The sequence below is a fragment of the Cucumis sativus genome, chromosome 6 (assembly GCF_000004075.3).
Source record: "Cucumis sativus cultivar 9930 chromosome 6, Cucumber_9930_V3, whole genome shotgun sequence".
In the NCBI taxonomy this organism is placed as follows: Eukaryota; Viridiplantae; Streptophyta; class Magnoliopsida; order Cucurbitales; family Cucurbitaceae; genus Cucumis; species Cucumis sativus.
In genome coordinates, this window is record NC_026660.2 from 3,689,402 (window position 1) to 3,706,693 (window position 17,292).

General features: G+C 31.0%; 2 protein-coding genes across 2 annotated transcripts; both read right to left on the minus strand.

Moving 5' to 3' along the window:
* Positions 1 to 2,283: 2,283 nt before the first annotated feature.
* Positions 2,284 to 5,658, minus strand: LOC101209115 (vesicle-associated membrane protein 727). The gene is made up of 6 exons (XM_004140857.3): positions 5,487 to 5,658; positions 4,592 to 4,839; positions 4,310 to 4,508; positions 4,113 to 4,233; positions 2,822 to 2,884; positions 2,284 to 2,714 (listed from the first exon to the last, which is right to left on the minus strand). Exons 2-6 carry the CDS (start codon positions 4,779 to 4,781, stop codon positions 2,571 to 2,573), a joined length of 717 nt encoding a protein of 238 aa, XP_004140905.1. The 5' UTR covers positions 4,782 to 4,839; positions 5,487 to 5,658; the 3' UTR covers positions 2,284 to 2,570.
* Positions 5,659 to 7,369: 1,711 nt separating this feature from the next.
* Positions 7,370 to 14,525, minus strand: LOC101209365 (uncharacterized protein At2g38710). Its single transcript, XM_004140858.3, has 5 exons — positions 14,148 to 14,525; positions 12,058 to 12,177; positions 11,142 to 11,256; positions 9,522 to 9,615; positions 7,370 to 7,876 (listed from the first exon to the last, which is right to left on the minus strand). Exons 1-5 carry the CDS (start codon positions 14,249 to 14,251, stop codon positions 7,680 to 7,682), a joined length of 630 nt encoding a protein of 209 aa, XP_004140906.1. The 5' UTR covers positions 14,252 to 14,525; the 3' UTR covers positions 7,370 to 7,679.
* Between the last annotated feature and the right edge of the window lie 2,767 nt (positions 14,526 to 17,292).

A 17,292-nucleotide genomic window follows, 5' to 3' on the forward strand; every position in this document is an offset into this window, starting at 1 on the left:
ATCTTCTTATTAAATGTGAGGTATGTAAGAAGAAATAAAAAACAAATACTTTTCTTTTAAAAATCACACCCTCGTAGATTCGTACAAGGTGGACATTTCGACTACCATGCTTCTTCTTTTTTTTCTCGTGATATTGTAAGACGCTATTAGCATGAAAATTTTTGGATATCATAGACGGAGGTCATTTAAAAGTTTTGGGTATTCTTTTGAAATATAGATTTTTTAGATTTTGTGGTGTGTGCGACATTTTACATTTTTCTTTATTTTACGCATATATTGATCTTCATTTGCATTATATAATAAAATAAATACTATCAATCATTTGTAGCATTTTTTTTTGTTATATTAGAAATTTATCAAAATGTACAAATTTAATTATTATTTTGTTGAGTAAAAAAAACCTATAAAAATAATTTAATTTAAAATGATATTTAAATTAATAAAAACAAATTGGATATATAAATTTAAATTATATCTATTTAATAAACTATCGTTAGGCAGTTTCTTGAACTATTACGTAAATTTAAGACATTTTCGAGTAGAAGTCCTATAAAACCGTCCTTCAATGTATTTCTATATAACTAGGGTTTTTTTTATATATAAAAAGAATGACATAAATTTCAATATTATTTTTAAAACTCAAACATAGTTTTAAAAACACGTATATAAGTGTAGTGGAAACATAAGGGAAAAAAGGTCAAAGAACTAAGGAGTCCCTAAATTTATGAATTTCCTAACATTTAAATGTTGTATAGTTGAATGAGTTGGCCTTTATAATTAGTCGATGTAGGAAGATTAGTTGGATATAGGTACACAGTACCACCAACTCCATCAAATTAAGTTAAAACAAAACCCAATGAAAAATAAAAACTCTCTTATCTAAAATAATAATTTAACCATAGATGATTGATGTTTGAAAAAATATTCAAATTAGTTGTTAGAATATCACTGTTTTAATTGGCAAAACCTCAAATTTAGATGACAAGTAAACTAATTTAAAAACTTTTGCCTTTTTCTTATCTTATTTATTAACTTTGGCAATTTTTATTACTTTTTTTATCTCATCTTTCTAAATTAATCAAAACTAATTTTGAATAATTTTTCAAATATCACATTTTCCATAATTGGGAACCAAAAATTAAAAAATGTAATATAAATTTTTCTCAATCTCAACAACCGAATATGTTTATGTGTTATTAACACAATTATTTTTTTAATAAAGAAATAATTTGGATGTACTAAAGAAAATGCATATATGGTTGACAATTTTTGTAATGTGAATAAGTGGATGTCTTTGTCAAAATGATACAAAATGGGTGTTGGATAACATTGAAACAATAGCTTTTAGTGAGATTCAAAACTCAAAATAATGGATATGGAAATAATTGGATGATTATTCTTTATTTTTTTATTTGTTATTATTAAAAATACATGAACTAGCCGTTAATGTGTTAATATGGAATTGGGTATGGTATGAAAACAGCTCATCCATCATTCAAAGGATGCCATGTCACGTTGTACATATCGTCCCATCAAAAGTAGAAAAAAAAATTAATTAAATTTAGAAAATAATGAACTTTTAAATTTGTGGAGTCAAAGAGCCTCATGATTTACCATTTCCAATTTTTTTTTAAAAAAATAATAATAATGAGAAGAAATTGTCTATAAAAATACATGCACATAACTTGGAGAATTGGAGGAGAAAATAACGAAATCCGAAGATTTCTTTTGATTTTTGTGAAAAAAAGGAAACAGAAAGAATTTTGGAAAAACTTCTATTTTTATAATCTTCATAAAATACAATGTAATTCATCTTCGAGTTGTGAGATTCCCCAAAGGATTCAAGAAATAAAGATGCTAATGTGAACGTTAGTTGTGAGTTTCCATTTACAACCAAGGATTCAAGGGATAAAAGGTGTCAAATCTTTTCAGAGTTGGAATTTTGAATTGGTGGATTCATATCATACTTGATTTGATTTATTTCATAAGAAGAATGGGTGAGCACATTGCACTTATCTTTATTCAATTCTGACCAAAAAGAAAATTCCTTTCAATTAATGGGTACAATACCACACCTAGTAAAACACAAGGACTAAAGAACCATCCATGAGTTAATTTATTTTGTTGTATACATGTTTTCAAAATGAAAGTCATTGAGTGACCTTTCAACCAACAATTAGGGCTGAAGAAGAAATAAATAATAAATAATAATACAAAAGAAAGGATAATCACATGCAAACATAGTCTTTAAAGTTAATAAAAATTAAGAATGGAAGCGAAGTATTACCAAAGAAAGGAAAGGATAATCAGACGTGAACATCAACATAGTCTTCAAAGTTAATGAAGATTAAGAAAGGAAGGAAGGTAAATTACACGGAGACCCTTTTGCTAGAACAAATCCTGTCCTGTCCCACAATAAATTTTAACAGGTAAATTTAATTATAGAATGTTAATTACAAATTAGAACAAGAGACAAAGCATATTATATATTATATATTTATCGATTTGGTAATAGTTTCCTTCCATACAAAGCCAACTGAAAACACTCATCTCTTACTAACTTTACCAAATCAACACTTGAAACCACCGCATACAATAAACCAAAGTATCACGAACAAGACCAAGATTCCTCCACCAACCATCAGTTTCATTTGTAGACTCTGAAGCCACATTTTTCGCCGAAGTTGCCTCCCTTGTCGATGAAAGTTATCGGCCTAAATTTAAACAGAGATCCCAATGTTAAACGAGATACTTATATGATTCTTTTTTCTTCATCTTCCTAGTTTACATTCAATGTTCTCATAGATTAAATGATTTGTACCTGAAATTGTAAGTTTTCTGTTTTGTCCACCAGAAGCTCGATCCGTTCACCACGGTCTAGAACCTACAAGTGAAGGAAATCGATATCATATCTATACAGACAGATGAGAGAGATAAGTTATAGATTTCCTATCCCTGAGTCTCCCTTGTCTTAGGAACGTACAACTTAGTGACTAGTGCAGCTAGCTGGAAGAAAACTCCTCATTTTCAGCCTTTTTTTGCAGAAGGTACATCTAAGCATCTCTCCCCCTCTTTAATACAGGAAACAAAAGTAGCCATACATGGACAACCCATCTCTCACCCTCTTTTCTCCCTTTTGCCAAACCCAAGCAATATCTCAATTTGATGACTTTAGTCAGCATAGGTGGTTGAACATTTTTCTTTACTTAGTTAAAAATAAAAAATTGAATAATGAAATATGTTTCGTTCATAAGTTAAAAACTGAAAAGATTGAATCCTTATGTCAGCTATCATATAATCATATTTTACTACTTAGCTTTTATTGTTAAAGAATGGATAGCCAGTCCGTTCCAACAAATTTCCATCACCCACTCAAGGATATGCCACCAAATTTATCCCCAAGATTTGGCATAAAGCTTCTATTGCATGCATGTAAATTAAACAGCACATCTTTTGTATGTATTCAGAAACTTGTAGGTTCAAATAGAAAATCAATTACAATATAATGAAAATCCTCCTATCAAATTGGCACTTTATTGTGTCTAAGACAAAATGCCAAAGTTGTGCCATATTGCACAAAATCACCACAATCATTTCCAATGGAGATGCATGGAAGAGGGAGGAATGTGTGAGAGATATTTAACCATTTCCAATCCACTTATTCATAACCATAACTGACAAGTGCCAAATTCTTTGCATAATTATTCTTCAACAAATCCAGATAAGAATCTGATCCTTTGAAACCAAGCAAGCAACACACTTGTAATATTTTTTATATCCACTTCCTTGCAACATAATCACTGAAAGTCTAAAATATTCTGGCATACTTTTGACGGAGCAAAATTTTGTTCAGTACTCATGACCAAAATGCTACTTGGCTGATCTACCGGAGGTATGCCAAGATAAATGTTTAATGAGATTTGTTACATTTTCCAAGATGGTGTGGAAAAGGAGGAAGAATTAGAGGGTCGGGGTGTGATATTAGAAGGTACTTTTAGTTTTATACATTATGCACAAAAGTGATCATGCAAAATAACATATATCATCTTTCAAAATCTCAATAGAAAAATTTGCGGAGAAATTGCGTAATTTCATCAAACAAAAAGTCTAACCTTTTCGATGTTATCCATCATAATTCCTTTCACCTCTGTTATTTGAGCCTTCAGCTTGGAGAGTTTACTCATTTCTTCTGGGTGGCTCATGCAATATTGCATGTGCTCCTTAAGCTTTGGCCTATCATGAATATTAAAGTTTGTTAGGTAAAATATATGACATAAAGCTCAAACATTGATAATAGACAAGGGCATACCCAAATTCTCTGTCAAGAGTGTATGCAACACTGAATCGGTCTAGAAATAAATCATCATCATCCTCATCATCTGCAAGTGGGTGAGGATTCTCATCCTTGATACTTGAGCCATAACGCTGTTTAAAGTCATCTTTTACACGATCAAGAAATACAAATGGCATATTCCTTCCAACTGATTCATCCGCAACAGCCAGAAAAACTGGAAATCAATCAAACACAATTAGCAACATGTGCCAGTGAAGTCCAAACAATTAAATTGTCATACTTAAGAGAGCAAAATACCAAATCCACTGTCAAGAAGAAAGTTGAATGTATGCCCATCACATGAGTATGTGCATTTGCTGCTATTAGAAGGCAATCTCTGTAAGCACTGAACGGCAATGGTACTAAAATTCCCTGAGAATGATGTGTGTTCTGCTAAAACAACACTCCCTTTAGCAACAAAGCTATATATCAGGCCTTTCTGACTCATCTCTCGCCGTTAACTGAGAAGAATCAAAGTAGTAGCAGTCACAAACTGCAGCAGTACCCTACAAAAAATAAAAAATGGATATAATTAATTGAAATTCATTCACAACCCGGTGGTATGAAACATGGAAAAAATCCCAAAAAATCTAGTTAATAACATGATATGAGGTCATCCTTTCCGCTATTCTATTCTCGTTCGGTTTGTAACTAAGCTCAGTTATCAGTCAATGTTGCCTGTTGGGACTACTCTTTTTGAAATCACGTATGAACATTCATCATTTAAATTCCTAGGTCTCGGCTGAAGGTTGTTCAGCTTTGTTAATTCCTATAGTTTCCATACTAGCCGTCTAGACAAATTGAGCCCAAACTAACAAAGGCCACGAATGTTTGAGTATGTAGCAACAACCAGTCCAAGAACCAGGAGGTAGTTGTAGACTTTGTTTTGTATGGCAGTAAAATTTTAATGAAACACAACTAATTTATCAAATGACAGTACCCAATACACAATTGCATCAAATAAACCCCAACATTTCTTCAGATAATGAATAACACGAAATGAAAAAGAAAACAAGGATTGTAAATTAGGAGGAAGGACGAGGAAATCAAACCCTAAACAGATTGTTCAAAAAAGATTCAGAAAAAGAAAATTAAAACCGAGGATCGAATCAGAAAATGAAAAAATCGGAAGAACAAAGGGGAAATCACGAACCTTAAACTGGAAATCTGTAGTCAACTTGACGTAAGATTGAAGCTAATGAAAGATGGATCAGTTTGAAGAAAACATGAAATTGGGGGAAAGAAAAAAGGAGAGTAAATATATAAAGGAAGCCAAAGCCTCAATCAGTTTAACCGTCCGACTCCGTCTAAGAACAACTCTTTTATATTATACAAAATGTGTTATATATAATTTATTTTTTTTTAAATACCCTTAATTATAATTTTATATTATTTATCATTTTTTAAATATCCTATTTAAATTTATAACATAAAATTATTAATTATTAATTATAAATATTTTGATTCTTTTTTAAGTTCTATTTAAAATTTTATTCTAAAAAACTATTTTTTAAAAAAAATCGAGTTATTAAATTCATATTTAGATATTATGTTCAAAGAAAATTCGAAATTTTCAATTTTTATGCATAGTAATTAGCGTATTTAAAAAAATTTAATTAAGATCCAACTCATTTAAAGTAGTGCATAATTTTATAGTTTATAGACTAAATTAGTAATTTAACTATTTTGTAACCCATGTTATTTTGTTTTTAAGTAATAAATATTATACTTATATAATTAACATACTAAATTATTTTTAAATATAAAAGAAATATTATTGTTCATTTGATAATAAATTAATGTCACCTATTAACATAAATAAATGTTTATTAATATTTATTACTATTTGAATGGGTTGTCTTTTAAGACAATGTTTTAAATATTATTTCGTTATTTAATTAGTTAATATTAACATTTTAACTAATTAAGACCTTGTCCTATTTATAAACCAAAGAAGAGGAAAATTGGACATTTATTACTCATTAAGTTGATGTTCTTTTTTCTTTATAAACTTTGAAAAAGAAAATTGTTTCTCTAAACTTTCTTCTCCACTAATTTATTTTCCATTTTTTATCACTCATTTTATTCTTTAGAAAAACATTAACTTTAATTTTTGAGGGTGTAAACTCTGTTTTTGTTTCAGATAAATTATTTAAATGAGAAAATTTTAAAAAATATATTTATGAATATAATAAAATATTATACTTTTATAGTTTTAAAAAATATTTATAAATATAATAAAATATCGTAGCGATAGACAACAATTTATATGAATATATCTCTAACAATACAAATAGAAATATATCTTAATATCTATAACAATACAAATAGAAATATATCTTAATCTATTGACAGACACAGTGATAATTTGTTATATTTTTAATAAATAACATTTTATTTTTCCTTAACACATTTTGTATGTATTTATTTGATACATAAATATAATACAAAAATCAAAGTAGCTAAAATACTTATAAAAATTAGAGTGAGTATCTTTTATGCTCCTAGACTTTAAAAATTAATTTGGGAAAGTTCCCATTTTACCATTTAATACTTGATCATTCTAAAGTTCCAAACCAATTTTCATATTATTTTAACAAATGTGATTTCCTTAAAACGGAAAATATTTTGTTCAAACATCTTAGTTGGCTGAAAAAACTATACATTTTAATTAATAGGAAGCTTATGAGCTAACAGATATTTTCAATTTTACAGAAAAAATAATGATGAAAATGAAATTTGACAAAAAAAAGAAAAAAACTAATCCATTTTTAAAAATCAGAACAAAGTACCAAATCATGTTTCAACACAACATTCATTGATCATACCTACATGATTCCTCTAAGGAAACGTATAGTTTGTTTTTTAATCTTTCTAATATCTAAGAATGTTAAAGTAAACTTCTACTCGCCTCAACTCAACTAATCACGATTGAATAATGTAATACTACCCAAATAAAATTAAGAGAGAAGAAAGCACTTCATATTTTAATGTTAAGGATTAACATCAAAGTATGAGGAGCTTTCTAATAGCAGATAGTTAAACAGCTTATAGCAATATTGATAATTAGAACTTAGAAATGTCAAGGAAAGTATGACAGAGCAGCCAAATGTAGAGGAGCTGCAAAGCTTGAATGATCAAGTTTTCCAAATAACTATTGGGGTTCTTCAGTTTTTTCTTCTTCTTGTTGAATGGCATTGAAAAGACAGTGATTCAAAAGAAATATCTGGGAAGAATGGAACACAAGACATATATCATTCAAGCATCCTATATATAATTTTGTTTAGTACCCAAACTTAGGCTTTCCAGATTTTAGCAAAAGCCGTTTGGAAGAATCAAATGGTTGTTAGGCTTTAGCCCCGACCACGCAAGGAGTTGAGCCCCTAATGGTTTTAACGTAGGAGACATACTCGCCATAGTGCATGGTGAATAGGGTGCTCTGGTACCGGGTCAATCGAATACACTTACGCAGCGACTCCGTGATTACACCATTATATCCTGCCTTTCGCATCAACGAGTCAATCGCCTCAATTTTTGTCCAACCTAAAAATGAAGATGCAGCCAAACCCAAAACCTTAGCAGCTAAACAGATTTGGCAACATTTTAGCCAAAAAGCTTTGTTTCTAAATGATATTTTGTTCTTTTGAAGTGCACAAATCAGGTCATCCTGTCTAAGTCTAATACAAGTCCACAAGGTATCTCAAACTGCTCGATGACTTGTCAATCTCACAGACGATACATGGCAATAAAAAAATTTCGAGTGAAAACAGGAAGATGTATCAGTATAGGATACTTGCAATAAGAGACAACGCAAGCATGTACAGTAAAAACTATTATTTGACATCCTTTAGTCAAGAAAGTAATTGTAGGAATCGGTCGTGTAACTCAAATGAATGTTAAGAAGAAATATGCTAATTTCATATACAGAAACAGATAAATTATATGAATGATAAAATACCACATAGAGAAGCAGATCTAGACTAAAGAAGTAGTGGAGGGGCCGTACATCATTTTTGGTTTAAATCACATTTGAATCCTTGTTCCATTTGGTTTTCTTCCCAAACCTATATTCTAGTTCATAAACTTCAAAAAGCTAATCATTTTGAGTCATTTTAATCCATAACTCTCAAAATATCTATTTTAGTCTTGGCTTGATAACAAGTTTATTTTTGGTTATTTAAATTCCTTTTACCACGGTTTTCATTGTTTAGAAAGAATAGAATTTAGAAACAGGTTTTTGCAAAACTGCTTTGCTTGTCTTCAAAACCTCGCGTTGATTATTTTGGAAAAAGTTATCTTGAAAAATAAATAATAAAACAAAGGAACCTACTGGTGGAAGCGAGGGCTTTCATAAGCTAACTTCACATAAATCAAATGATTATCAATCAGGAGCTTTTCGAAATTTAAAAATGTCATTACCATTTTGCAACATCAAATTTGCCTACTTAATACCTATTTCAGTCAACCTATATGTGGCAGGCTGATGCCATTGAGAAGCCAATTTATCTATCTAATAACTAACTATAGTCATCAAATAACTGTGAGAACCACCATAGATATTTTGTATAAAATTTACGGACTAAAACAAAAAATTTAATAATTCATCCACCAAAATAGATTAAAGCTTAAAATGTTAGACGTTAAAAGATTACAGATATTTTAATGTTCAAAATCAAAAGTGAATGATTTTAGAAGTTCATGAACTAAAAAACATGAGTTCTCTCAACTCAACTTAATTAATTATTATAGAATGAATGGAAAAAAATCAATGAATAAAAGTTAAAAGAAGAGTTGACGTAGGAATCAAGTAAAACATTATATATTGTTGGAAATAAGGGACTTTGTTAATAGTTTACAGCCCTGAGGGTATTTTAGTATTTCACTTTCCTCTAAGTTTATCTCCTTTTTTGTTGTAGGGCTTGCTGCTTATAAATTATCTTCTCTTGTCACTTTCATAGTGTGAAAATAATAAAAGAAACTCTCTATCGTGATTTTTTCTCCTTGTTCTAGGGTTTTCCACAAACTTTTTGTTCTCTTTTCTACCATTTAACTTATATGATTTACATATTTGGTATGGAGTCTAAATTTAATAACCAACAACTACTTTGTATTCAAAGCAAATAGCAGGATTTCAAAATAAAAGGAAGGGAGGACTAATATCCATCCACAAAAAGCACAGCAAGCATACCTTCATGGGCAGCTACCTCGGGCAGATACGTAGCACTTCGTCTAGCATTATAATCGGGGTCGTTAAATTCAATAATAATACCATGCTTACCTACCTGCAATAAGACATGAAGCCCCTGATTACAGTAAAGCTGCTTACCAGACTGACTATTCTGCGAGACTGGCCAAAAGCATGACAGGCAAGCAGGACATGACCAGCTCGACACATTAGGAAAACTAGGCAGAATCATGAAACGTGCTCAACCAATCCTTGCAAGCCATAACAGCAGTGCACTTTTTGAATTTCTAACAATCAAGCCGAGTGAGTTCTTATATACATATATGCAAGAGTATTGTTAATCAGATGGTACTTAACTATGAACTAAACACGCATCTGGAATCCTATTATCATTAACTTCTTAGCAGGCCTAGTTGAGTAATCCACTTGCAAGTTACACCTATGAGCCTGTGATAGTATATAGCTAGAAAGTTCCTGTCATACAAACATCATGGATGTATTTAGTAGCTAACTAGCTCAAAAAAATTATTTCCTGATAAGCACACGGTTCTAGTCAGCAAAACAACTGCCAATACAATGAAAAAGGGTTAGATCAAACTAGTTATTGTCTAAGAGCAACATTTTTGTTCGATGGGTTTTGAAGGTTTTGGTTAACTCGTTTGTACTTTTGTTGTGATTATTCTTTAAGCCTTTCTCTATCCTTTTTGCTCTTAGTATAATTCTCTTGTACTTCGAGCTTTAGTCTCTCTTATTAACATTAATAAAGAGGCTTGTCTCCGTTTCAAAAAAAAAAAAAACTGAGTTATATGCGTTTAAGCTTTAGGTACCAGTCATCTATCAAAGGTATTCCTCAGATTATAATATTATATAGATATTCAGAGGAAGAAACAGATAAGGCAACACTTAACTAGTCAGCCTATAGGAGAGGGCTGATGATATAACCTTCCTCTCCTCTTCCACAACTTTCTACAAAAGCAAAAGCCAGGAAAAATACCCAGCCTTCAGTAAGGTACTGCTCTTACTTCCTATAGATATAGTGAGAAAGAACAATCTCTAAGGCAAAACAAACTCTATCAGCCAATTTGAGAGGGCTGGTAATCTCTCCTCTCTCTCAAGAACTAGCTAATGCTCAGAACCTGAAAATGAAAAACTGTTGCTCTCCCCCTAAATACCGCCCTCCACCTAACAAACAGCATAACGAACACCCTACACCCAAGTGAAGCTCCCCAACCTTTTAAACATAGCTATGCACATAACTGGTCCCCTCCACTATGACCTTCTTACCATTCCCCTTATATTGATGTATAATCAGAGGTTTAACACCTTTCTAATATGTAGATATGCTACCTTTTAACCCAACATACCCTTACAGTGCTCTTGCTAGTGCCCAGGTATTTCTAACCAACTCTCAGAAGAGTTAATCCCCTTTTTGACCCTTATTGGGTAGGCGATCATAAAAGGAGGCCTAACGTCTGAATTCCTTTAAAGCAGATAGTTTACAAATCCTACTCTAACAATGTAGCTCAAGCCTGCCAGACATTTAAATCATTAATAACACACAATTTAGTTTTTTTTTTCCCACAAACAAAAACCTTGGATCAAAATAAAGAAACAGAGACGTACCTCCCAATCAAGATAATTTGTAGCTATTTCATAATCAACTAGAATGGAAACTGTGCATTCCAAATATGGTAATTCTTTAGGCTGTATTGGGGGGAACCTCCGGTCCCTCAATGCACTGCAACATATTCAGAAAAAAGTATTCACAAACTAACTCCTTCGATGGCCAATGAAGTAGGGCTGGTTGAACGGATAGAAAAATAAATTTGCATTTAGTCATGACAATGAAAAAGAGAGGGCAAGAGTTAAGATAGAGCAAGAGAACCAAGGTTACTTCCTTCGTCAAAAGAAAAAATAAGTTATCCAATCAGTTTATAAATGAAGTAAACTTCCAACAGTATGGATCACTTATGTCACGTGCATGGACTTCTCATTCACCCATTGACTTTCTCCCATATAATTTGATTTAAGAAAGCCAAGGAAAGGGCAATGTAAAAAAGTCTGCTCCATCACATCATACTTTAAGTGAAACCTTTGCTTTGACAACTGACAAAAATATCCAACAGCATGTGTAATAATTCAGGAACTCCATGATATCCTTGAAAGCACAACAACGTGATGAAGGACTCATGACAGCATTTGCATTAATGCACACACTCACACACTAGATTAAAATGACACGGGGTTCAAAAAAAATATCAAACTATTCATCCATAATTTTGTGATTGAAAATTTTGTTTACTAAGGACTCATGATAGCATTTGTATTAAATGCACGCACACGCACTAGATTCACTATACAAGCAAAGTAGGACACCGTTGGCAGACTTTTGGATCATAACTTTCAAACGAGAATTTCAATCTATGCATTTAGAGATCAGTACTCACAATACTCTGTCTATAATATCCAGGTCAAACACCTGATTTGGAACATTTTTAGATAAAGCTGTGGATGTAGAGTATGCATTATGCAACAATACCTATTTAAAGCATAATCCTTGAAGCCATTTATCAAGCAGCGAGCTTCTAGAGTTCCTATGCACCCTCGCAGACGAGGTTCACCACCGTTGACCACTTTTTTCCAAGTAACGAACAAGGGGCTGATAGAAAAAAAAATATAGATATTCACATGAAATAAAAAGCAATCTACAGAAAGGAGATACTAGATGTGAAGCACAAGGCTTTTGAGTGGTTAGCATCACAAAAGGCATCTACAAAAGTATGTCTAACCAGCCAATCTAATCATAGCTCAGTGGATAACTGATGCTAATTACCATCTCAAAGTCAATGGTTTGATCCCCACCCCACAATGGTTGAACTTGAAAAAAGAAAAAGAAAAAAAAAAGTATGCTAACCACAAGATAACATGCAAAAAATGTAAAGAACCTACAAACTGATAGCTCGATATGTCTCAATAAACATGCACGCCCACTATCTATTTAGATAAAAAAATATCACAAGACACAAATAGTTTCAGTCTTTCAGAAAGTATCAAAGCAATGGCCGAAAAACATGCATGTAGAAATATGAATGTTTTATATAGAATATCTTCAGCAACCTTTAAGAAATAACCCTATGGACATCATAAGAAAGTTAAAGATAAATCTTATAAAACACTCATCATAAGAAACACTTATCATTCATTCACGTTTTACCACTGGTGACTCTTTTCAGGTAGATTATAAACACATGTCCTCGCTACTTCAGTACCCTTCTTGCAAGAGCGAGGAAACTATTTTAAATGAAATGGGTATTCTTGCAAGAGCGAGGGACAAATAGAACTACCAATTGGTTAGGCTTTGTGTGAAAACCAGTGACAACTTTTTTTCCTTTTTGTGTAATTAATAAAGTGAGATATAATCACATAACAATAACTGTAAAAAAAAAATCATTACTCAGTAACGGTCAAATCAACAAGTATTGCTAAGAATACAGAAAAACACATAATCATAAGCAAAAAACAGAGAGAAGACAGCCTGAAGACAGCCAATGTTTAGTTTAGCAGAAGTACACTTCATCATACAGATTAACCAACCATTATAGCTCATATGCTGTGTCAAAACAGCCTGTTTGTAAATATGGGACTTGGTGTCATTGCCTCAACTCTTGAACGAGAAACAATAAACACAGAAAATATAATCTACTAACATCAGCATAGAAGGTACCTAATCTTTTCTGGGAAAACTAGAAACAAAAACGTCAACAGCACTGAAGTAGAGCCTCAGCATTATAAAAATGGTACTAGAATTAACATACAAAGACTTATCAGTTATTACCATGAGGAACAACCCAATATTCTTATTTCTTCCATTCAGACTTTGAGAATATATGGAAAAATAATTTTTTAAAAAAATTTTAAAGCTCAAGAACAAGCTTCTTGTTCCTGGGCAGATCTAGTTTTAAAAAAGACATCAAATTAGATGCTCATTCAATTTATTAAGCTTTCCTCAGTGATGCTTACTAAAAGTTGCTCTTTTCAGTGTCCGTAGCAAGAAGTAGCTAAATTGGATTTCCTTGTAGCCACACAGAAAACAATTATTATTCCCCTGACCATTTCTTACCACCAACCACAACCCAAATTTTCAATCATTATCTATCAAATATATTCATACTGTGTAGAGAAAATTAAAGGATATATAGCACGCAAACGAAGCCAAAACAGAAACCATTCACCAATTAAAAAATAAAACAAAACAAATTGAATTAACAATGGAACTATCACTATTTATAAAACACTTAAAATGTTCCCACCCTCTGTGCTCTCATGAAACATATGTATTGAACTATTTAAACCAAGGGGAAAAAATACACACACGCACACACTTCATCAATCACAAAAACAAAACACAACAAAATGAACAATCCGCTAAAATTTGAAGTACCCAGTATTAAAATAAAACCCTGAAATAAAAAACCAAGAACGATCACAAAATCGAAACCAACCCACTAACAACGTCAAAATCAGTAAGTAAAACCAGGGACGCGATCAAACCCCAAAACCTAAACATGCAAACAAAGAAATCCCAGTACATGATCGTACATGAAAAAAGAGAAAGAAATAAAAGATTACTGTTGACCGCCATCGAACGCAGGGGGAGGGGCTTCCTCGCCGTTATAGTGAGCGAGAAGGGTATCGAAACAGTACACAACCATCTCTCTGTTGGCAGACACCATGGTTGCTGTAATCAGTAAAGAAGTGAAGTGAATAAGGTGGGAAAAAGAATAGAGAGATGATGAATTTGTAAGGGAATTATTAGAAAGAAATGGAGAATTTGGTGGGTGTAATGATTGAGGGACCAGAAAAGAAGGAAGAATAAGGTAAGAAGAAGAGGAAGAAGAAGAGGAAGAAGAGAAGAGCGGTTGTTTGTCTCTCCTCTTTGCTTTCTCCCTCTCAAAAGATTCACTTTTGCAACTTTATTCTGATGGCAATAACAATTATTTATTTATTTCTTATTTCTATATAAAATATAAATTTCCATTTTTCAGTATTGTTTTTATTCCAATTGCTTATTTTCTTAGGGCTCTTCATATTTACTCTTCCCATAAATATTGTTTTTCTTTCTTTTAATATGTATATATATATAAGCCTAACCATGGTCCATAATATTATCTAGCATAGGTTTACAAAAGGCTTCAACTCTCATCAACTCTATGTTCTTTGCATGATATATACATAAAAACTTAAATGATATTAAAAACACCGTCTAGCCTATTGGTAAATTGTCCTCTAATCTTCTTTAGACTCAAGTTGAATGGTGTAAATATTGTCGTAACAAAAAAGAGGTTTGAAATAATGTTAATTGTAGCTAACTAGAGAGGACATGATAGACTTTACTGTAGCAAGAAATGTTTATTATAGTCTTATGATAGTTTTTGCTCAAAACACATCTAGATAAGTTATTTAAGTTTTTGTTTTATGTTAAATGCATCTCTAGATAACTTTTTTTCTTTCATAAGTCTGTGGATTATAAGATTTATATAATAAATTAACAAAAATTTATTGATTATTTATCAATTTAAGAATGGTTGAGAGATGATATAAAGCATTAAGAAAAAGTAAATTATGCTATATTTGCAACGGAGTAATCAAGTATTCAATATATTTTATGATATTTTTAGGGACAATTTTTTACTTTTTTTTAGTGGAAACTCTGATTGTTAAATCAGGTTTGACTAAATGAATTTAAAAGTAAAGAATTCATAAATATATTCCTTCCAAAGTTTTGAAAAATATGAAGGGAAAAAGGAACATTTTTTTTATATAATATTTTGAAAAATTAGGACCAAACTTTTTTTTGGATGCTTCAATCATACAAACATCGTGTAGATAACTTTATTTAAAAAGTTACTAACAAATTAGTGGGACATGTGATCCTTACATTATCAATTTTTGTATTTTATTATTAATTTTAAAGTGTCGTATTATAATATATAAATTAAATAATGATTTATTTTAAATAAAGTATCGTTGTAGCACAGTAGTTGTGCTCCATTTTATGGGCTCGTTTGATAAAGTTATCATTTCATGTTTCTTTTTCATTTTTTTTAAGGAATTGAGGTGTTTGGTAATGTTATTTATTTTTCGTTCTTAAAAGAAGTAGAAAAGTTTTCTATTTTATAAGGAATTATTGGAGAAAAAATGGTTTATTTCTTTTCTCATATCGTTTCTCAATTATTTCTATTTGTTTTCTTTTTCTTTTTCTATTTCTTTTTTCTTTTCCACTTTCATCTCCACCTGATTTCCTTTTTCTCCATCTTCTTCCCCAAATAACTCGGTCTCTACAGTGTTTCCTTTTTCTTCTCTTATCTCCATTGTCTTTCTCAAATAGGCATCCTCTTCATCCTATCGTCTTCGCCTCTCATCACTTTCCGACATCTTCCTCTTTGTCGGATATGGATTTTTCTCTTCATCCTTGCACAAATTGAGTTCTGCTGTTGGTTTTTAACAGATGTATAATTTTTCACACATCAATGTTTACTTTTGTATATTTAATGGGGGACATGTACTTTTTTTTAATGTTATCAAACTCATTTTCTATTTATGTTTCTTTTTTTTCAAAAAACAAGAACCATTTATTAAACACATTTCTGTTATTTTGTTCTCAAAAAAAAAAACCGAGAACAAAAAAACAGGAAACGTTTGGTAACGAGCCCATAATTATTGAATAAGTTAAATAATAAATTTATCATTAATCAATTTCAAAACATCACAAATAAACGAGAACAATTGTAATACATATTAAATTAATTGATCTTTGAAGCTGTTAATTTTTTTTCAAAAACATTTTCTTAATTTGTTTACTATACAGTGTCTTTATATAAAATTTCTAAAATTTCAAGTTTCACCACTCTATTCAATATCATAATTAATTATGTAATTATAATAATGATAATAAATCCTAAAATACGTTTATAATAATTGATATGCTCTTTCGATGCTTCTAAAAATTTAAATCACTATTAATTAAATATATGTTAGATACCAAATTAACTACTCCTTAGAAACAATATAAAAACTTCTAAGACCAGAAAGTTCAAAATTTTAACTTGTGATTTCAAAATAATTAATAAGTACAAATAATAAGGTTGTTGACCTAATGACCTAATTACAACGTGGTACCTACTCCACTTAACAAACATAAACTTATGAATATGAATGAATAATATAGCTTCCATTTTTTATTTGAACATATCTACATATGTAATAAAATGGTCAAATTATCAACCCAATGAAGAAATTCCTATCTATCTTTCTGCCCATTTGGATTGATTTTCCTAAGCGTTTATAAACACTTTTTTTTTCAACTTACAAACACTTATTTGTTTGCAAATACACTTTCAATTCAAAGTTCATGGAAAGAAATTGCTCCATGTAACCTGTATGGTATACCTTCAGTTGTTCACCATCGTCCACAGGGAGACTTCCAATGACTCGAGAAACGTTCATAAATCTTCAATCCACAATGTCAAACTCTAAATAAAGGCTTTTGGAAGTCATAAAATCAGACTATAACCACATTTTTCACATCAGTCATCTAACAGAAAAATCATAACTAAGCTGAAAGATAAAGAAACCAGAGATGTTCTCTTACGAAAAGGAGTCGGCTTCTTCTTTGCCAACCATATGCAAGTCACTAAAGCAAAGGTCATTTGAAAATGGAAGTTCCAGTGAACTTGGCTGTACCTACAACTTGAAGTCAGAGAAAGAAAGAATA

Bases quoted from the DNA above. Each gene is read 5' to 3' on its own strand.
- LOC101209365 (XM_004140858.3), bottom strand. From the start codon at position 14,251: ATGGTGTCTGCCAACAGAGAGATGGTTGTGTACTGTTTCGATACCCTT. The intron at 9,616-11,141 runs GTACGTCTCTGT...GTCTTATTGCAG, and splicing joins CAAATTATCTTGATTGGGAG to GTAGGTAAGCATGGTATTAT. The intron at 7,877-9,521 runs GTATGCTTGCTG...CTTCATTTTTAG, and splicing joins CGAGGTAGCTGCCCATGAAG to GTTGGACAAAAATTGAGGCG.
- LOC101209115 (XM_004140857.3), bottom strand. From the start codon at position 4,781: ATGAGTCAGAAAGGCCTGATATATAGCTTTGTTGCTAAAGGGAGTGTT. The intron at 4,509-4,591 runs GTATTTTGCTCT...ATTGATTTCCAG, and splicing joins TCTTCTTGACAGTGGATTTG to TTTTTCTGGCTGTTGCGGAT. The intron at 4,234-4,309 runs GTATGCCCTTGT...TATTCATGATAG, and splicing joins ACTCTTGACAGAGAATTTGG to GCCAAAGCTTAAGGAGCACA.